Raw genomic sequence first — 22,233 nt, forward strand, 5'->3', positions numbered from 1 at the left:
AGTGGTAGGTGCATGAAACTGGTACACTAACAGATCATACAGGTAGCTACCCCCCTAGGTGGTGGCAATCTGAAAAAGATCTCATCATACAGGTAGCTACCCCCTAGGTGGTGGAAACCTGAAAAAGAGCTCATCAAGGAGGCTAGTCTGGTGACGGGTTGCTATAGATTGCATGACACCTGCTAGCTTCCTATATTAGGGAAGGTATTTTGAAGTGCATGGTTTCCATCAAATATACTTAAGCTGACTAGGACATAAGTAGGTACAATCAAGTGCATAATAGAAATAGGTCAACAATTTTTTTTACTTGCTGCTTAAACCGTGCTCATATGTATGTGAAGTCCAAAGGTTTGCATGTTTACAAGTAGAATTCTTCCTTCAATTTCAAAGAGACCATCCAGATGTGAAGATTGGGCAATGAACTTTTGAGAAACTGAAGACATACTTTGTCCGCAAACTTAAGGATAGGTACACGTGCTGTTGCATAACACATGTCCATATGTCTTTTTTGAGAGATGCCTTAAACCAGAAAAGGCAAGGTTCTCTTGGCTTGCATTCCGTCAGCTGTACTTGCCACTGTAAAATTTGTGGGGCCACTGACAAGTGCAATGCATGTGCTCAAACCTACATCAGTATGACAGTACTATGGGAATCTGTTGTGTGTCCGAAGTCTGAAAGTGCCAGCCATTACAATAAAAAATGTTTAATGGGAGAATGCTCTATTTGTGGACCAAAAAAAATGCCTGCATGCCCAAGGGAAGAATCATAGACAAGATGAATCGTGACAGTCAAGCTATTCGAGGATGTCGAAGTTGGACAAACAGATGTCGGGAAAAAGAAGAAGAGGAAAGTCCTTTCATTCAAGAAGATGAACAACAAAGAGCTTCTGGTTTTATTTAGGGGTCACTTGAAGAAGTATATCCAACATAACTCTGTGTACAGATGGCAGGCTGAGAAATTCAAAGAGTGTCTTCTAGTTTTTCCAAAAACGGTGGTATTGTATGTAGTGGACTTTGCAGAGAACTACACGTTCAAAGAGCATAACGAGATTCAAACAATGCACTGGTACACTGGTAGTGCATGTATGCACGGTCTCTGGAGGAGATGCTCCAATTCTGTGCATGTGGGGTCTTGGGAGTACGTTTTGATCGAGCCCACGGATGACTTTGAGGCAGTGGAAGAAACAGACAATCCAGCTTATGAAGGACATTATGACGCTCTAACAGATGTTCTGCATGTAGATGATAACTTTGTTGTTGTTGCAAGTGCAGACAATGAAGAGCTTGTGGACTTTGATTTGTTGAAGTGCATGGGAGAGAAGTCATGCATCGAGTCTCCAATTACCGATGCTTGGGGTAGTTATTGCCTGCGAGGATCTTATGTGGTCAAGGGAATTTGGTATGAGCAGCGATCTGGAAATCCACATGAATACAAGCTCTTGCACTCAAAGCCCGAAGTCTATATGTTATCACACCTTGTGAGAGCTATCAAGTTTCCCATGGAGAGAATTGACCACAACTTGTTTATGATGTCTCCCGATGTATATGAGGCTGTTTACAACATCATTCCCTTTGATACACAGGGACCTTAGAATTTCCAATATATTCAATGAGTAAAGTATCCTTTGTTTATTCCAAATTAAATGGTGCAAGGATATATTGCTATGTTGTTCTTGGGCTCTAATTCACAATAGGACGTCTGCTCTCTATTTTTGTACATGTAATTGTTCCTTCCTTTCACTTTGGAGGTTGTTGTGGGTAGAGAAGTGTTTGCTCTATAATGGTACCTTCCTTTCACTTGGGAGGTTGTTGTGGGTAGGGAAGTCTTCAGCTGATGGTTTAGGGGGGTTCGAGGCACAAGCCCTCATCGTCAATGAACAAACAATAATCCAACCAAAATTCCAAATCTCCTCTAAATCCTTAAACCTCAATTTAGTAAGAGCGGGTGATGACTACGAGTGATGACTAGGTGTGAACAAGTCAGGAACCTTGGTATTCAAATCCATTGTAATTTCCCACTTCTAACTAAAAAATAATACCGCAAGGGGAGCCGGACTTTTGAGCCAACCAAGTGTTGAGCGAGGAAACGAGTTTAAAGTATGTGTGTGTGAATAAGTCTAGGTATTAATTGAATGAATTACCGCTTTATGAGACCATAGACGGGTTTTATGTTTCCATCAACGAAATTTGAATTCTTTTCTACAAGTCTGACATGGACAGATTTGGGTGAAAAGGATTCACAGAGAGTTGCCTTACAGGTGAGGAAAACCAGCAAACACAAGGCTGAAAATCACCGAGGTAAAACCCTTGAAATATTATATCACACCAAAACCCCAAGGGGACGAGCCTCAGCCAGAACAGAAAAGACATAGGATTAGGATTAAGGATCCACAACAGGAGATTTTGGTAAATGGTAGGAAGAACGAACATCCAAGAAGAGGATTAAAGTCTTCAGCTGATGGTTCCCAGACCAAGGCACAAAGCCTCATCATCAAACTCCAGCCACGAATCAATTGAAAAATTGGAACTGTAAAACCAACATCCTCTCTCTCTCTCCCCCCCCCCCCCCCCCCCCCCCCCCTCTCTCTCTCTCTCTCTCTCTCTCTCTCTCTCTCTCTCCCTCCCTTTCATTTCTTTCTCTATCTCTCCCATGCACACAATCTTCTATTTCAAAATTGTCATGAGTATGAATCATGAGTCAGAGGGGGTAGCTCTCGGGGGGTTCACTATGTGTAAACCTACCATGTCACGTGCATTCAAGACATGTTTGCGAAACCCCTTATCTGTGAATTTTGTTAAGAATATAATGTACCCTTTCTTTTAAAATCTGTAAGTTTTTTTCAAACTTGAAAAAATAATGCCCTTGTGTATATATATTTCTGTAAGTTTCTAGAACTTTAAATACCCTTCTGTTGAACTCACGTGATAGGTTACATTTTTATTAGGTGACCTCCCCAGGGGGTAGCTACCATGAGACAACAGATAGCTACCATGTAGAAAGAGGTAGCTACCAGAAAGAAATAGATAGCTACCACATAGAGCTACCATGTAGAAACAGGGAGCTACTAGAAAGAAATAGATAGCTACCACATAGAGCTACCATGTAGATAAAGCTAGCCACCACTCTAATACTAGATAGCTACCAGTCATGAGAAGCTAGCTACCATGCTGAAAATAGATAGCTACCAGTAATAAGAAGCTAGCTACCATGCAAAAAATAGATAGCTACCAATCTTAAACAGGCAGCTACCATGCAAAAATAGATAGCTACCAGTCAAGAATAGGCAGCTACCATGTAGAAAACAGAGCTAACATTCATAAACAGGTAGCTACCATGCAGAAATAGACATCTACCATACAACAAGATTTATATTGGTGGCATTTGCAAGGAGGAGACAACACAATTGACTAAGCTTTTAAAATTTCAACTCAATTACAAATGACTTGAAGTACCGCTTATCATTTCCCAACAAAATCACAAATGCCAAGAAGTATGAGATATCCATTTTAGTATGAAGCCTGTTACAGATTCAAGAAGGCTGATATAAATAGTTCAATGATACAAAAAGGGGTTATCAACTCCCATTGGCTGTTTACACAAGTACATAGACCCAAACCTAAACTTGGTTTTTTACGACCGAGTCGCTTTTCTCTGTGACCAATATTTGATAGAATATTGGGAAACCTCGTCCTTCTCATTTGATATCATGTGCATCTTGACATATTGATCAGGATCTTGCACACAGTTCCACCCCTTTAGCCATGGCAATAGAGTGTTCATGAGGTAGTGAGGATCCTGTGATTCATCATCCAGTTGAAATGTTGGTGGACATATCATGGTTGTATCACTATCTTCCACCATAAGAATCGATGATCCCCTCCAATCTGGTCTCCTTTTTAAGAGCTCTGGTAATCCCTTTACAAAAACTGGTTTTGCTTCGCCGCCTTACAGCTCTCTGATATCAGTAAGTCTGAAAGGCAATTTGACGCAGTCAGTTTGGCAGAATTGCTCTTTCCAGATTCTGGGGTGCATCTTGCGCAGGCAACCCTTAAGTGTAATATTCATGTTTCTGTTAGTGCAGTTGGACCAGATGAAAAGGTGAAAGATGTATGCGCATTCATGAAGAAATTGAAGCACATCTGGCCTGATTATGCAAAAGGTGCCACGGTCACTGCCTCCCTTGAACACTTTTCGACAAAGAAAATCTTTGGTTCTCGGAGGGATCTCTAGATTGGGGTATCTTCTCAAGAGAACACCATTCATGTCTAATACCAGGACTTTTTAAGCAGGACAGGTTGGAGGTGGCGTACCCTCCATCAGCGGAGTAGTCACAATGCTAATTGGGAAAGGCATTAGAACATCCTTCCACCTTTTTGTACAGGAACTTACATCTTGCTGTAACTCTGGCGAATGCACTTCTTTCGGAGGCTCTAGCTGCACATCTTGCCCCAGAGGGGAATCTTTCTGATCATCACCGATAGGGACGAAGTCTAGAGGGGCCGTTGGGTGCACATGCATGGATGCCCCAGCAGTAGGATCCTGTGATTCATCATCAGACATTGTACCACTCTTCATGTCAGTTCCTTCCTTGCCACGAAAAATAGCCAAAGATTGTATCAGCACGAGCAGCTCCTTTGGTGTTTTTGCTGTGTTGGCAAAACATGTGCGTCGTAAAGTAGACAAGATCTTCAAAACCCCTTTCAATCCTTGGGGCATTACCCATTTCCACCTGTTGTAGCCCAAGGGTTTGAGTTCCTCTAAACAAACAGAACACAAGAGTCAGAAAGTTGCAATATTAATTTGTTTTAGAGAAAATGGATCTCACCTCAATGGACAAGGCATCAAAAGACACATGCACCACATCACAAGTCACATAAAAAAACACTTTGACAATGAAAGAGGAACTCTAGGTTGATCCAAACGTTCTATTGTTACATTGCAAAAGGATTGCGGTACAAAGAAGGATAGTGATTTGATACAAAAAGGATGGTACAACCAAAAAGGCTCATAGAAGGGTTGGCTATAAAGCATCACTCATGGACACTAGGTAGAGTCTAAGCCAGGCATCTTTTTTCCCATGTGTTTGCAACACCTTTTTTGAGGTTTGCTCCGCTTACTGCACTGGTGTCCCCATCCACAACCACAGAATCCTTCTCTTTAGCACTCTCTGAGCCTTTGGCTTCATCCAACCTTTCATTCTGGTCTCCCCTTGCCCCCCGTGTAGGAGCAGTAACTATTAATAAATACCCTAATCAATCCATATAGATGCAAACATCTCAGAGACTACCCAGTTATACTTGAAGTCCCTTTGCGTTTTTTTGCATTTCTTGCCGCTGCAAAAGCCTCTGCAATATTAGGGCTTTTTAAGGGATATTTCTCTTGGTTCACCAGTATGAATGTCAAGGGTTTGCTAGGATACTGGCTCTTGAAGAGCTCCACTTCTTCCCTGACAAGTGGCAATTTTGCAAGTATTTCATGCGCAATGGGGAGCACATCACCATCCATTAACTGGTTTTCCTCTATATCAGGTACATCTGTTTTTGAAACATCCCAAAAATAAACTCTAGGTGCATTGTAAAAAAGAATGATGAGTAAACTTTGTACTAAACAAGTGCTTCTAAGGACCCAATGAACTGCTGCTACCTTCTAGATTGCAATGTCTCTCTTCCTTATCGGAGAGAACACTGATTGTAGTGCTCACTTTGACCTCTTTGGAGATCACTTCGGTGTTTAGATCACCCTTTTCAGCATCTGATCAATAGATAGGAAGCTTAGGCAACATTTATTGACAAAACCATACAAATATTGTACAAATGTCCCCGAAGAGAGGGTTACCAAAACTGTCATCTGATTTGGTTGAAAGGACCTACGCCTCACATTTTTTCTTGGAGATAGATTCTACATGCACAAGCATTAGGCAATTTAGGTTATGACAAGCTAACCATCAATGGATATAACCTTAAAGATTATGTCCCACCATGCTAGATACCATTGCATGAAAAAGGTAGTTATCCCCAGATTGGTAGCTACCACAATACTGTTGAGATGTCGAGCTCTACACCTTGAGTTGGCATCCACTATGGGTCTTGGCCGCTTACGGCATTTACTCACTGGCGCGTTAGGTGACTGACACGGAGGATCTCTGCCAGTGATTCTATAGCTGGACTACACTTATAGTGCCAGCCTAGTACGCTTCTAGTGAGTTCACACTTAGTGATCGCATGTACATATGTGCTACTTTTCAGCTTTAGCACTTAGTCATTTTGTACTCTCTTTTCTGAGAAGAAGAAGAAGAAGCTTTCCATCTCTGTGTGCTTTGTGCTTGCCTTGTGTAGCTCTCTTGCATCCTCATTCTTTTCATGGTATCAGAGCCTGGTGCAGGCAAGAGAGGCTAAGAGAGCAAGAGCATCACAATCCTTTTGTTCGCAATCCCTTTTCGCACAAGTTTCTGAACAGGTCTCCAAAGTGCAGTATACAGAGATTTACTGTACAAGTACAGTGGTTGTATGCACGCTTGATTGTGGACACTCGTTGAGTGTAGAAAGCGTTACAGGTACCATGATAGCAGGTTCAGCAGATTTGTCGGTTTTTGCAGATTGCAGCTATTTTGTCTTAGTGCTTCAAGATGTCTGACGGTTTCAGTCAGATTGTTACTAAGAAGCTTGAGAAAAATAACTACCCTGCATGGAAGTTCAGAATAACAAATTTCCTAAAAGGAAAAGGTTATTGGGACTATGTAGAAGGAGACAATGAAAAGGAACCAGAGATTCCCGAGGCAAATGCTACAGCAGAACAAAGGAAAGCTTTGAGGGGCTGGCAACAAGGCCAGAGAAAAGTGATGTATTGGCTTTCTATGAGCATCACAGATGGCATGATGGGCTATCTACAGGATGCTGAAACCCCCGCCATTGCATGGAGAAACTTAGGCAGAGTGTTCGAGGTGAACACCAAGGCCAAGAAGCTTCAACTAAAGTTGGAGCTAAATCAGGTTAAGAGGAACAACCTCTCCATCAATGATTATGCCTTGAAGATCAAGAGTATCATTGAGGCTCTTGGATCTATTAAAGTCTCAGTGGAAGACGCTGACATTATCCGTGCATGCTTGGATGGTCTAGGAGATGAGTATGTACATTTTAGGTCTTCCATGAATACAAGAGACGACATCCCCGTGTTCCAAGATTTGATTTCTATGCTTATTCTTGAGGAGAAGAACCTTGACACACCTTCTTCTCATGGCAGAAATAATTCTGAACAGGCCTTCTATTCTAACTCCAACAGAGGTAGAGGTAGAGGTCGTGGTCAAGGCCAAGGGGTTGCAGGGGCCAATTTCTGGAAGGTCAATCAAATCAAAATAATACAGGTGGCAGGGGAAACCAGTCTCAAGGCAGGGGGAGTCAAAGAGTTCGTGGTGCAGGATCAAGCAGGCAGCAACATACTCCAGATAGCAGAGAATGTTGGACTTGTGGTGAAAGAGGTCACATGTCATGTGACTGTCCAAAGGGAAAAGCAAGTGGAAAGAGGGAACAAGGAAACTATGCATCTACTAGCAGAGATGCAGATGACAGCAAAAACGAGCGCATGTTTGTTATACAGCATGTAATGAATACAATGACTGCAGAGAATTCCACCCAAGATGATGTTTGGTATGTGGATTCAGGTGCCTCTAATCACATGACGTCTCGTGGAGAGTGGTTTAGAGATATGCGCAAACCAGATGTGTCAGGCTATGTGCAGACAGGAGATGACACAGCTCACCCCATTGCTCATGTAGGGGACATACCTCTAAATACAAAGAGTGGGAAATCAAAGTACTTAGCAGATGTACTTCATGTCCCAAACATTACAAAGAATCTTGTTTCTATTGGACAAATGGTTGAGCAGGGTTTGCAGGTTTGCTTCAATCCAAATGTCTGTTATGTAGAAGATTTCCAGAATGGCTGTAAGCTGATCACAGAGGGCAAATGTGTGGGCAGAATGTTTACGTTGAATGTAGACATGCCTGAGGTAAAAGCTGCATTATTTGCACAGGGCACAGGTGTTGTGGCTGATGTTGACATTTGGCACAAACGCATTGGCCATGTCAATGAGCAGAGATTGCGCAGCATGCAATCAAAACAGATTGTAAAAGGTTTGCCCAAATTCAAGGTGGATGGTATGCATAAAGTGTGTGTAGCATGCCAGTTTGGAAAACAGTCAAAGGGCTCATTTCCACATGAGCGCAATGTATGTAAAAAACCACTTGAGGTGGTGCACACAGATGTTTGGGGTCCAATCGATACTGCAAGTATACATGGTTGCAGGTATTATGTCTCTTTCATTGATGACCATACAAGGAAAGTATGGGTCTAATTCATGCGTAACAAAAGTGAAGTGTTTGGTCACTTTCAAGACTTCAAAGTCATGATTGAGAAGGAGACAGATATGCAAATCAAGACATTGAGGTCAGATGGAGGGGGAGAGTACTTCTCCAATGATTTTTCAGATTTTCTGCGAATGCATGGTATACGCAGGCAGTTTACATACAGATATACTCCACAACAGAATGGGGTCGTAGAAAGGAAAAACAGACACATTTGCAGAGGTTGCACGTGCATTGATGAATGAGAAGAACATGCCTCATCATTTCTGGGCTGAAGCTGTAAATACAGCTGTGTACATTATGAACAGGACACCTACAGCTGCGGTGCATGATGTAACACCTGAGGAAAACTTTACAGGTACAAAGCCTGATTTGGCACACTTGAAAGTGTTTGGCTGCATAGCTTACGTGCATGTACCAGATGAGTTGCGTAGGAAATTGGATCCTAAAGCAGAGAAATGTATTCTTGTGGGATATTCCCTTGAACAAAAGGGGTACAGGTGCTACAATCCTACTACACGAGAATTACGAGTGAGCAGAGATGTATTCTTTGATGAGATGAGCAGCTGGTACAGTAATGCACATGGCACTATTGGGGCTGATGTAAAAGATGATGTGGTTGTACAAAATGTGAGGCCATAGTCACAGGTTTTGAGTGGACCACAAGAGTCCTCTTCTCGTGGCTCTCTTGAGAAACCATGGAATGGTAGACTACGTACGCAGGTTACTCCACCAACAGGTACAGGGAATGTATCACGAAAAGGAAAGGAAAAGGTTGATAAACCTCCCTTTATGGCTGATGCATCATCAAGTTTTTCACATGTAGACATGGATTCAGATGGTTCTGAACAAATTCTTGATGAGGAATTTGGAATTTCGGCTGTCAGGACACCTGGTGTAAGGAAAGTACAAGAAGATGCTAGAGGGCAAAGGAGTGACCCAGGACTGCGCAGATCTAATAGAGTCAGAAATCCAGTTCAAAAATTGACTTATGATGGGTATCTAGCGCATCACCAAGCCTACATGGCTAAGGTGATACAGGATGTGGAGCCCACATGTTTTGAGGATGCAGTTGGAAATGTGCATTGGGATGATGCAATGAATGAAGAGATGGCTGCATTGGAAGCAAACGACACATGGGAGTTGGTGCCATTGCCAAGTGGCAAGAAAGCTATTGGCTGTAAATGGGTGTATAAAACCAAGCATAAGGTTGATGGTAACATTGAGCGTCACAAGGCAAGGCTGGTCGCAAAGGGTTATGCACAGACGCATGGCATAGACTATGAGGAGACCTTTGCTCCAGTGGCAAAGATGACGACTGTGAGAACTGTCATAGCAGTGGCTGCATCTAGAGGATGGATTATGCATCAAATGGATGTAAAGAATGCCTTCTTGAATGGTGAGTTGCAAGAGGAAGTGTATATGGATCAGCCACCTGGTTATGTCGATCCAGGTTACCCAGATTATGTATGCAGACTTCTCAAAGCTTTGTATGGTTTGAAGCAGGGCTCTAGAGCATGGTATGACAGGATTGCCAAGTATCTTGTCAGTATTGGTTTTAGGATATCTCATGCTGATCATTCACTCTATGTACGTGAGAGTGATGTGGGGATTGTGGTCATTACCATATATGGAGATGACCTTATTATTGTTGGTGACAATGCTATGGAGATTGACCATGTGAAGGGTCTTCTCAAACAGGAGTTTGAAATGAAATATTTAGGCGAGTTGCGCTACTTTCTTGGCATTGAGGTGATCAGGACTCCAGAGGGTGTATGTCTATCACAGAGACAGTATGATTTGGACATGTTGTCAAAGTATGGTATGGCTGATTGTAAGCCAATTTCTATTCCCTTGGATGTGAATGCAAAACTGAGTGCAGAGAAGGGTGATGTTGTTGAGGATGTCAACATGTACAGGAAGATTGTGGGTAGTCTAATCTACTTGACTATCACAAGGCCAGACTTGAGCTACACAGTAGGCTTGGAGAGTCAGTTCATGCAGCTTCCGAGGAAGCCACATTTGGATGGAGTATGACGCACACTTAGGTATGTGCAAGGTACTCTTGACTACGCATTGTTCTATGCAACAGATGCACCATTAGCATTGTATGGGTATACAGATGCAAATTGGGCAGGTAGAATTTTTGATAGGAGATCTACGAGTGGCTTCATGTTCTCTTTTGGGAGTGCTGCTGTTACTTGGAGCAGCAAAAAGCAGCCTACGGTTGCTTTATCGAGCACAGAGGCCGAGTACAGAGGTGCAGCAGTTGCGGCGTGCGAGGTAGCTTGGCTACGGACATTACTTGAGGACTTGGGAATGAAGGTGGACCAGCAGATTTTCATCCATTGTGACAACCTTAGCAGCATGCAGTTGGCTAGGAACCCAGTGTTCCATGCCAGGACCAAACACATAGAGGTCCATTACCACTACGTTCGAGAGCGAGTGTTGGCGGGCGACATCGACTTGGTCTACGTCAGCACAGAGGAGCAGATAGCGGATATCTTTACCAAGGCCCTCGGAGCTGAGAAGATTCGACGTTTCCGGACTATGCTTGGACTCTGCAACATGCAGAGCTTGAGGGGGAGTGTTGAGATGTCGAACTCTACACCTTGAGCTGGCATCCACTACGGGTCTTGGACGCTTACGACATTTACTCATTGGCGCGTTAGGTGACCGACACGGAGGATCTCTGCCAGTGATTCTACAGCTGGACTACACTTATAGTGCCAGCCTAGTACGCTTCTAGCGAGTTCACACTTAGTGACCGCATGTACATATGTGCTACTTTTCAGCTTTAGCACTTAGTCATTTTGTACTCTCTTTTCTGAGAAGAAGAAGAAGAAGCTTTTCATCTCTGTGTGCTTTGTGCTTGTCTTGTGTAGCTCTCTTGCATCCTCATTCTTTTCAAATACAAGTGGGTAACAACATTGTGTTGGGTGGCTCAAACCATAGTAGCTACAATTTAGCCAGTACAACATTGGTGCCTAAAGATTGAATGTAAGACACATGATCATGGAAATAAAGTGGTAGTCACCCCCCTACCATAGCTACCACCTTTGGAGTAGTTAGCACATAAGACACTAGCCACCTACTATCGAGCTAGCCAACCAAGTCAGCACTTGTGACTAGGCAGGTGGGGTTGACCACCACCTACCATAGGTACTACCACCTTTATAGAATCTACCACATAGTCACTAGCCACCTAGCCACATACTACCCAACCAGTTAGCAAGTCAGTATTTGTGACTAGGTAGTGCTGAAGGGTGGCTACCTGTGACTAGGTAGCCACCACTCAGCAATAGCTAGTCACTAGCTAGCTCTGAGTAGCTAGTGGTAGCTAGTCAGCAGCAGCTAGCCATCTACCACCCAGCCAGCTGCCACCTTGCCAGCTAAGACCTACCTAGCTAATATCTAGTCTAGAACACCTATACATGGTACCACCTAGCCAACCACATTGCTACCACACGTACAAGAGGTACCACAATTCTCTTGGAGGGAAATTGCCAGCCATTAAGAAATAGGCACCATAGCTACTGTCTAACAAGGTGGCTACCCTTCATGTCACACTATTAGATGTCTGCCCTAGTAAGCACCACTTTGGAAGCTAGTACTTGTGGAGATGCAATTATAGGTAGCCACCTTTGAGATCATGCTCATATGACACCTACAAGTATGCACAGGCCTGAAGTTATACTGGTAGTGACTAATTCTACCACAAACACAACTACCTCTATGTTAGGTGCCTACCCATATGTTACCTAGGAAGATGGTAATAACAATGCACATTCTCAGTCACATTCACAGATACCATATGTAAATGAGCAAAATGACCTGCTTACCAAACTTTAAGCATCCAGGAGATGTGTCGCCCCCGCTGTCTAATACAGACATTAATTCCTTGATATTATCTAGGATGAGACGACCCCAACTTGCAGCCAAGCATTTTCCCTCTCTGCCAGCAAGGTTGGAAAAACAATATATGTGGTAAGCATGTCTACAGGGGAGTATGAATATCCCCAATGCCTCTTCGTCGTACATGAGCAGGCCACATGCACTGCAGCTATTAGGCACATGCGATATCTCAGCATTAGGTGGTGGCACTTTAGGGGGTGGAACCTGCAAATGAACCGGGCTTTTCCTGTGTTGCATGGCGTTTACAAAATCAACACGAGCATTTAGTATGGGGAGGATTTCTTCATTCATCTCAATTTCCCTAGTAATCTCAAGTAATTCTGCACTGCAGTCATCATCCTCCACCTCAGCTTGCAAGGTCTCTAGTGTCATTTTGAGCTTGAAGACCCGTGCCTTCTCCCTTTCCACATCAGCACTCTCTGTCTCGCAGATGATTGCAGCTCCCCCAATCGATGTTTGGCTTTAGCAAGCTGCGTTGTCACACTGTTAATGATTGACATTGCCCCCTCATTTCGATGCACATTTGCCTCCATGGCATCTCGTCTTTTACATGCTCCATGGTACTGCGTTAATGCCTTTGCTTGGCTGAGTGCCACAGCCATTCCAACATCATCAAGTTCACAAAGAGACAAATTTCCAAGCCTTGAAAATTTGGCCGCATTGTGCAAGCTAGAACCCCTGCTAGCATCCCCATCATCTACATTCGTAACCATGGTCATGCGTCGCGAGCTCTGCAGTGCACTTGCGGAGTGGAAAGCTGCCCATCTCTGTTTCTTCAGCTGCTGCAGCTTTCTAGATTCCATATTGGCTACAATGCTCTCAGCAAAAGCTGCCCAATTCACAGCCCCTCTCAAATGTTCATAGAGGAAACCCCTGGAAAATGCCTTTGTTACCTCCATACTATAGTTCCCAGGAGGCTTCTGGTACACCGAAGTGAACATGGAGTAGAATTTGCTCTAGAATTCCTTCTTAACAAACCTGCATTTGAATTTGCTGCCTCTCTTTGGCACCTCAATAAACACTTGCATCCAGTCTTCAACTGAAAAATCCTCCTCATTGAGGAGCCTAGGATCCTGTCCAGCACAATTAAGCTTGTACACCTCATGGGCCTCTGCTTTTTTCATGCAAAACTGGCTCTTCCTCTCAAAGTTGACATGAGGAGGCTGCCACCTAGACATTGGTGCAGGAGAAGCGGGGGTTCCGACGTTTTGGTCTGATCGGGAACGAACAGATCTAACAAGCAAAGTGTTCTCAATTTTAATTCTATAAAGCAACATGAAACTATTGTAAAACAAACATTACACGAATTACAAGATTCTCCATCCCAACATAACTCTAGTTTACTTTCTCCTTTTGCATGGCAAAAGCTAACTATGACCCTTATAGACCTTGGGGATTGAACAGTGAGAAAAATATCCCTTCTAGAGAGATTTTTATCTTCAATGCGCTGAAGATAAATCTCTTCTAGATTTTAGCATTTTTAATTGTTTTCTTCACAGATTGATTTTCCCACAAGTTTTAGGATTAATCCACACCCTGGTTTCAAGTTTTAGCATCAGTTGACATTTTGTGGTTGATTTTCTTTGAAGTCTACAATTTTTTCTAATTTTGGGCTTGACCAGGCCTTTCAATGATTGAAATGTTTCCAAAATCAATGGGGATAGTGTAAACAAGTTGTTCTTCCACCTTGAAAGTTAAATTTCTCAATTTTAGTCCCAGAAACCCCTTGTCTACTTTGGTGCACCGAAGATAGATATGACAATTTTTTTGGTTTTCTTCCATGCACCTTTGAGCAGATTCACTCCTGATGGTTTTCTACTTATCCTACTCCTACTAGACATAAAAAAGAGTGCAAAAAGTGAAAAATGAAACTTTTAGTCTCAAATTCCTACTTTCTATCTAGGTAACACCCTTACCGATCACTAGCCAATCTCAAGGATCCTATACCTAGTCGTCCTACTATACTAATCCTCCCAAGGTCCTGACCCCGAGTATCTCTACTCTCAAGCACCTCTCAGCCGAAAGATAGAAAATGTGTTACTCTAGCCAAAACTAGAGGAATTAATGGAAATTCAAGTGAGTGTTTTGGGTTTTTCTCTAGTCTAGGTTGCCTCTTCCCCGACAGCGGCGCCAAACTGTCGTTCGACTGCCAAGCCTCACCATATTGATGCTAGCAAAGAGAGAACCACAGACATAAAATATCAATCCGTGGGATATACCTAACCCGACTAGTGGATGGAGGCTACAAGAGATAGCTAATCTCTCAAAAAACCCAAGTCTATGTCGCCCTTGCTTATCTCAGTCTCAAGTGCGTGTCAGACACCAAAAACCATTTTCTCTATCGCAACCTTATCGAGACAAATTTTTGTAGCTACAAGTCTCCAAATGAAATGAAACTTAATACCTAGAAAGGGTAGAGTATCCTCTACACTCTCATGTACTCAAATGTTGTTTTGACACCTAGACAAAATCATGCATAACATAAACAACCCATTTTAGAGTTGTCAGTTTCGGTGCCAGAAGTGCTCTATAGCTTCCTCTAGATGTGCTCTATCTATCCCTAAGGTCAAAATCCAGTTTTAGTGCGTGTATTGTGCATATGGAGCAAAAACAGCTCGTAGACAGCACGGCTAAAAGTACAACTTCATTGCAAGAAATTTACGTAGAAAGAGAGATCTTTCACATGCGAACGCATTTGTATGCTCAAGATAGCAACGCAATACCATACGCGAGAGAGACGAGTGATGGAAGAAACAGTAGACAATCGTTGAATTTCTGCAGCAACGCTTACTCTTTATTATCCAAAACTTAGGTCTTAAAGTTACAAAAATCGTCTTTTATACCTTAGCCAAGGTGTAAAAAGGGATTCCTTGATAATTGAGGCTCAGTATAAGGTTAAGAGAATTCACAAAATTATAAACATGGAATCCATTAGCCCCTGTTGACTCACTAGTACTCAATAACATTACAACGGCTTTGGACTTGCGAGAGTTTTCAATAATAAAATGGGTTTGATTACAATGATTATGCTTGAAAAATGTGTGGAGTCCTGCTTGATGCTCTTGTTTTTCTCTTGTTAGTTGAGCAATTAGAAGAAGCTCATCCTACCTGCCTTTTGACTCTTCAAACTAGACTACTCTATAAATCATTTTAGGCTTTCATGGTCAAACACTATTTCAAATTGAGCACCATACAAATAATGTCGTCACATTTTTAGAGTATATACTATTGCTTATAGCTATCTTGCTTGCGTTCAAAACCAATTAGCCTTTCCTCTTGAAGAAGAACTACTCCAATAGATCAATTAATATCATTTGTCTTAGGTACAAAAGGTTTCATTGGATCCACACAATAGCTAATATGGGTGCAATATCTAGATTGACTTGAAGTGCATCAAAATTTTGTTGTTGACCTTTTCCCCAGTGAAATGCTTTGCCCTTAGCTTTCAATTGGTCCATCATAGGAACAACAATTCTTTTACGGATTTTAACAAACCTGGGATGATAAAAACATGGAAATCCTAAGAACATTTGGAGCTCTCTACATATTTAGGTGAAGGCCATTTACAAATGGTGTCCACTTTGGATTGATCAATATGAAGGCCTGTAGTAGAAAAAATTACATGTCCCAACTATTGAATTTTGGTCTTCAAAAAATCACACTTTGATTCCTTAGTATATAATTGGTGTTGCGTAAGATAAAACATATTTCTCAGATGTACTTTAGGGTATGAACAAAACAATGAAATTTTTTTCAAAAGACAATTTTAAAACACTATTTGTTGAGTGTCATGAAAGTAGGTGACACATTGGTTAAACCAAGATGCATAACAAAAAACTCATAATATCAAAACATTGTTTAAAATTTTTAGGCATATAAGTAAGTTTAATTCTTACTTGATGATACCTTAAACTGTAGATCTATTTTTTGTAAACATGTGGGCATGTGTGAGTTTATCAAACAACTCATTTTCACAACTTGGAAAAGGATACTTATTCTTAATAGTAATTGTGTTCATACCAGGATAGTATACACACATGTGAATACTACCGTCCTTTTTCTTCACCAATAGAATGGGAGATGCCCATGGTGAGGAGCTAAATTGAATAAATTCTCTACTAAGGTATTCAACAAACTAAAGTTTTGCATCAATAGCCTCAAATGACTCAATCTATAAGGTAGTTTACTAACAATCTTACTACCTATAATCACATCTATGATGTGTTGCACAAAACATGTCAACAATAATCCATGTGTTCAATCTTGTGGAAAAAAAATCTTTGTATTTCATTAAGAGTTTCTTCAATTTATTAGCAGCATTGGCTTGTTGTGTTGACATAGTAGTAGTCAAAGAAGGAAGAGAAGAAAGAGAAGCATGTAGTGTTAATAACAAACGTTAGCAAACACAAAACATCATTATCAAAATTTGATAATATAATACACGAAGAGTAGCACAAAATATTTCTTCCATTTCCTCATTCAAAGAGAGCTTCATAAGCTCAGCTATATAAATGAGTGGTGAGGGAGGTACATCTCTTTTCCCCAACATCAGCACATGCATACCATTGGATTCAGACATGAAAGTATTATGTGATGATGATCCTAACCCATGTAGCCACTCTCAATTTAACACCACATTTGATACATCCATATTCATGACCTAAAAATCTACGATTGTCTAATTTATTTAGATCTTAAGAGGTATGTCTTTTACTTGGGTATCCCACTCTTCAACATATTAGCGATTGATCATAGCTACCTCATAGCAATGGAACTAGGTGTTTAAGGTAGATTGAGATGTCTCACTAACTTATAGTTGATGAAATCGTGAGAGGTTCCATGATATATCAAATAAATCATCCACCCATGGAAAAATATACTTATTTTTTAAAGTAAATCTATTCAAACTAGGATAGTCTATGCACATGTGCATACTACCATCCTCTTTCTTCACCAATAGAATGGGAGATACCCATGGTGAGGAACTAGGTTGAATAAATACTCTATTGAGGTAGTCAATAAGCTAAATTTCAACCTTAAAAACATCAAAATGATTCAATATGTAAGGTGATTTACATACAAGCTTACTACCTATAACCACATTTATGCTGTGTTACATAGAACATGACCATGATAACCAAGGTGGTAAATCTAGTGGAAGAACATCTTTGTATTTCATTAAGAGTTCCTTCAATTTATTAGCAACATCTACTTGCTGTGATGACATAGTAGTAGTCAAATAAGGAAGATAGAAAAGAGAAGCATGCAACATTGATAAATCTCTAGTAGACATAGCAACATCATTATCAACATTTGATAACAAATGGCACCAAGAATGACACAAAAAGAGTTTTTCTATTTCACCATTTAAAGAGAGGTTTATAAGATTGGTTGTACAAATGAGTGGTGAGGGAGGTACATATTTTTTCCTCAGCATTAGCATATGTGTACCGTTAGATTCAAACACAAAACTATGCTCATAGCTATGACATAATGATGATCCTAACCCATGCAACCACTCTCAACTTAGCACCACATTATCTCATACATGTTCATGAGCTAAAGTTCTAAGGTTTTCTAATACCCTTGGATCTCAAGAGGGTACACCATGTGGGTATCCCACACTTCAACATGCTCCCTTGCTCAAAGGACCTAGTTTTGTAGTGCTTCTCTCCTATGCGGGTAAGAGATTATTCACTACACACCCTAGTTGCTCCTGCAAATTCTCTTCATCTGTCTCTATAATGACCCCATTTCTCTTCTAGCAAGTGATGGAAAATTCACCCTTTTCATTGAAGCTTTGCAGTGTGCATTTGATAAAGGCCATACATTTCCACCATTGTATTGATAGCTTGCTCGAACCATTGTTTTTTATATGTTTCTTTGCCATTGGGAATGGCCTCTAGGGCATCCCAAGTAGATTTGATGGACATCTCAAGATCATCAAACATTGTGGCTAAAGATAGTAGTGCACAATGTTAGTTGTTAAGTGGTCAACAAAAGAAGGCATGAACACAAAGTTGTTTTATAGCATTTGATACACTATTAAATTAATATTAAATTGAAGAGATGGTTGATTGGACACCTAAGTAGTCTTATTTTTGTCGACATTATGCAAAAAAACTATTTCTAGTAGACAAAGGCTATGTATAAATGGAGCCAAACAAAACATATATGATCAAAAAAACTTTTCTGATGGAATTATAACATGGAAAATACATTGAGGAGTGACAAAGGTAGTTGTACAAAAAAGTACATCAAAAAATAGCTACGTATCTATAATAGGATAGGTGAACACTCTGTTGAGTGCATTGAAGACTTGGACCTTCCCAATAAACAATTGGTGGATTAACGTATTCTCATTTTGGCTTAAGCCTAGCACATGCAAAAAAATGAAGTAATTGTGCTTACATGCAAGATACGGTTGATTGAGTGCTATACAATCTTGAAAATCTAGGCATGTAACAAGTTGGCTCTTTGCAAATTTCAACCTCGTACATATTCACATGATTATGTTCTCTATGTGGTTTGACATTGAAAACTTTGTTCACTCTTTTCACTCGGCAAATTTCCTCTACTACCCTTCCCTTCAAAGCTAGAGCCAAAGCAATTTTGCAACTTGCCTCCAATGAGATTGTGGTGCAGTACTTTGTTTAAACCCCATCTCGACTGTTGGAAGGACCATTTTGCACATGTAAATATCACAGAGAATCCCGCCTCACTAGGTGTAGGAACTCTAATACAGATGTATGTAACAACAACAATTTCTAGAAAAACTTGCATAACAGACAGACCTGCCTTTTTCAGGCGTAGGACACATGAATCAATTCCATAAAAGACAACCAACATACCGATCACGTCCATTCATTGTATTCCATTTCATTCATTGACAACCAAACCTAGCATGTGTTTGAATCAATTCCATAGAAGACAACCAATGTACCGATCCCATCCATTCATTGTATTCCATTATGTTAGCAGCAAGCTAACATGGACACCATCATTTTTCAGAGTTCTCTTTGTAAAACATTTATTTTTTGGATAAATCGTGAATATTGTAACTCCTAATTTGTCGGATAAACTCTGTAATTAATGAGCCGAGGCTACAAACTTCCAGATTATATCAGCCAGTCATTTCTGAGCTTTGGTAGAACTCCAGGTTATTAGTTTTGACCACCCAAAAACCTTGGCTAAGGTATAAAAGTCAATTTTTGTAAGTTTTTTAATAAGTTCTTGGATAAGAAATACACAGCGTGAGCTAACGGCGCTCACTCCTCTCCTTCTTGCACTTCCTACTCCCTCCCTGGTTGTCACATTGCAACCTCAAGTAAGAGCTCTACGCATTGACATAAGCAGTTCACATTATTTCATAGCTTTTGGCGTCGTCGAGACCCGCGGCCTAATTTCATCATAACTAGAAGTTTACACTTTCAAATCAAAAACTAAGCATAGCCAGGGTATTGGCGTATCATTGCTAAGCATTTAGATGCATTCTGGGCCGAAAACAACTAGGTCAAAAATCCACTACTGTTAATAATCACGATTTTGGAACTTGACCTAAAGTGCGGTTTGAGACCATAAGCATGTGTGCTTAGGTCTTATAAACTTTTCCCAGAAGTTTTGTTATGTTTGGATGTCATTTGATGCTATAACAAATGTGAATTGTTTGCTGATGTGAGCGATTGGCTTTTGGTGATTTCAGTCACTTGAGTGTAGCTTGAGTTAGATGCAAGTTGTTAGTTGTTTTTTGAGAGATTGACAACCTCTTGTAGCCTCTATGCACTAGTTGAGTCAGCTTCGTCCCATGGATTGACAATTTAATCGTGGTTCTCGCTCTAATACTGCAATAAGATAGGATGGTGAGGTCAGACATGCGTCCCACATTTGGCGCTAAATCTTGGGGACATCTAGCCATTAGACAAACTCAATTGAAATTGCAATTGGCTAATGGGCACATTGAGAGACCATTAGGGATGCTTGAAAAGGTGATAGTCAATTCCTGTGGAATTGAATACCAACACACTTTTGCCATAGTAGACTTTGGGAAAACACTCAACTATGAAATCATATTGGGAAGACCTTTCATGCGATAGGTACAGCTTATCCAAGATTGGGGAAACAATTATTTGTACTTAAAGCAAGTGGGATCTATAACAAGAGTAAATCTATAAGATCACACTTATAGAGATGTCTTGAAAACACCCATTCAAGAGTTTGATTCAATCTCTTCGGCTGAAACTGCTGAAACTAAACTTCCATCCTGGTTAAACAAAGACACTCCTATCTGGATGTGTGGAGCTTTAGAAAACAAAAGCTTAAGACGAGAGGAATGTATCCTAGAAAGGGACTGCACAGATGAAGCCTATGTACCTGAACCCTTTCCAGAGCAATTGTTTGAACCATTCGAGTGGAGTCAAATTTTAGCGACAATGGATGTATGTGTGAATATGTCTATGCCTACTCAATTTTGCAATGAGGATGGCTACGACATAATATCCATCCAAATGATTTCAATCCTCAACATTAAAGACAAAGGTGAGGAACCCAAGGGCTTAATGAAAGCTCAACAAGTCTTTTCAGACCTCTATTACAATGCAACTCATGAGTTAGATGAACACTCAGCTACCTCAAAAGGTTCGGGGTCAGAAAAAGAGCATATGAGAGCTAAGCTACTTTTAAAAGGAGGGGAAGAAAAGTTTTTTGACTTTCCAAATGAGAAATCAAGAAGACAAAAATGGTATAAATGAAAAAGAGACACCAGAATTGTGAAAACACGACTATGCCATCAGTCTTCAGTAGAACAAAATTCCTAATGCAGATAGATGCAAATGATTGTGTCAAGGACAAAATAACTAACAGATATCCTTCAAACAAAAACTCAAAAATATCTCAAACATCCAGAAAAACAAAGAAGGGTACTCAAGCAAAATCACAGGATAAAAAACCACTCATGACCAGAGTCGAGCGGAAAAGAAAATATCAAGAGTTGAAAAAGGCTCTAAAGGAGTTATACACAACCGAAATGGAAACCACGGAAGAGGATGGTAAGGATGTAATGCGTGTTCCATCCCATTATAAAAAGTATACTCTCCAAGATCAAAAAATTATAGTCGAACGACCTGTTAGGGAACTACGGAAACAAGGCGAGTCTTACAAAGGGCCTGAAAACACTAAAAGGATAGACTTGGCTGAACCAGGAGAAGATCCTAGACATGATTACATTGTGAATGACCTAACAGAAGAAGAAGAAGAGCTCTTGCTGAGCTTGTTAAAGAAATACCATGATATCTTTGCTTGGTCATACAAGGATCTCAAGGGTGTTGATCCAAAAATCTGTCAACATACCATACCCATGAGAGATGATGCGAAACCAAGTAGACAGAGGCCATACACGTATAATGAAACATTTGCCAGGAAGATAAAATAAGAGATTGAAAAACTAAAGGAAACCAAATTCATTTATGAAATTGAACACACAGATTGGGTGTTTCCAATTGTGGTAGTACCCAAGAAGAATGGAAAATTACGAGTGTGTGTTAATCTCAAAAAGGTGAACGCAGCTACCATTAGCGACAACTTTCCTCTTCCGATAACTGAGCATGTTTTAGAACGAGTTGCAGGAAAAGAAGCGTATAGATTCTTAGACGGATTTTTGGGATACAATCAGCTTTTGGTTGACCCAAAAGATCAGCATAAAACTGCTTTTGCAACATAATGGGGTATATTTGCCTATCGGGTTATGCCGTTTGGGTTAACTAATGCTCCAGCCATCTTTTAGAGGTTGACAAGCCATGCTTTCAAAGAATATCTTAGGAAATTCTTAGAAGTGTATATAGATGATCTGTGCGTACATTCATTAATCCAGACTGGTCATTTTGAACACCTCAAAAAGGTATTTGAAAAATGTAGACTTTATAGGATTTTCTTAAATCCTAAAAAGTGCACATTCATCGGTAGAC

General features: G+C 40.7%; 1 protein-coding gene across 1 annotated transcript; it reads right to left on the reverse strand.

Moving 5' to 3' along the window:
- Positions 1-4,281: 4,281 nt before the first annotated feature.
- On the reverse strand, positions 4,282-5,505 carry LOC147455010 (uncharacterized). The gene is made up of 3 exons (XM_086517469.1): positions 5,298-5,505; positions 5,093-5,233; positions 4,282-4,757 (listed from the first exon to the last, which is right to left on the reverse strand). The coding sequence occupies exons 1-3, from the start codon at positions 5,503-5,505 to the stop codon at positions 4,282-4,284; spliced, it is 825 nt and encodes a 274-aa protein (XP_086373595.1).
- Positions 5,506-22,233: the final 16,728 nt, after the last annotated feature.

Source organism: Adiantum capillus-veneris, chromosome 7, assembly GCF_014529385.1.
Source record: "Adiantum capillus-veneris isolate H3 chromosome 7, ASM1452938v2, whole genome shotgun sequence".
Classification (NCBI taxonomy): Eukaryota; Viridiplantae; Streptophyta; class Polypodiopsida; order Polypodiales; family Pteridaceae; genus Adiantum; species Adiantum capillus-veneris.

Bases quoted from the DNA above. Each gene is read 5' to 3' on its own strand.
- LOC147455010 (XM_086517469.1), bottom strand. From the start codon at position 5,505: ATGGATGGTGATGTGCTCCCCATTGCGCATGAAATACTTGCAAAATTG. The intron at 5,234-5,297 runs GTATAACTGGGT...ATTTATTAATAG, and splicing joins AAAACGCAAAGGGACTTCAA to TTACTGCTCCTACACGGGGG. The intron at 4,758-5,092 runs GTGTTGCAAACA...CTGTTTGTTTAG, and splicing joins CGGAGCAAACCTCAAAAAAG to AGGAACTCAAACCCTTGGGC.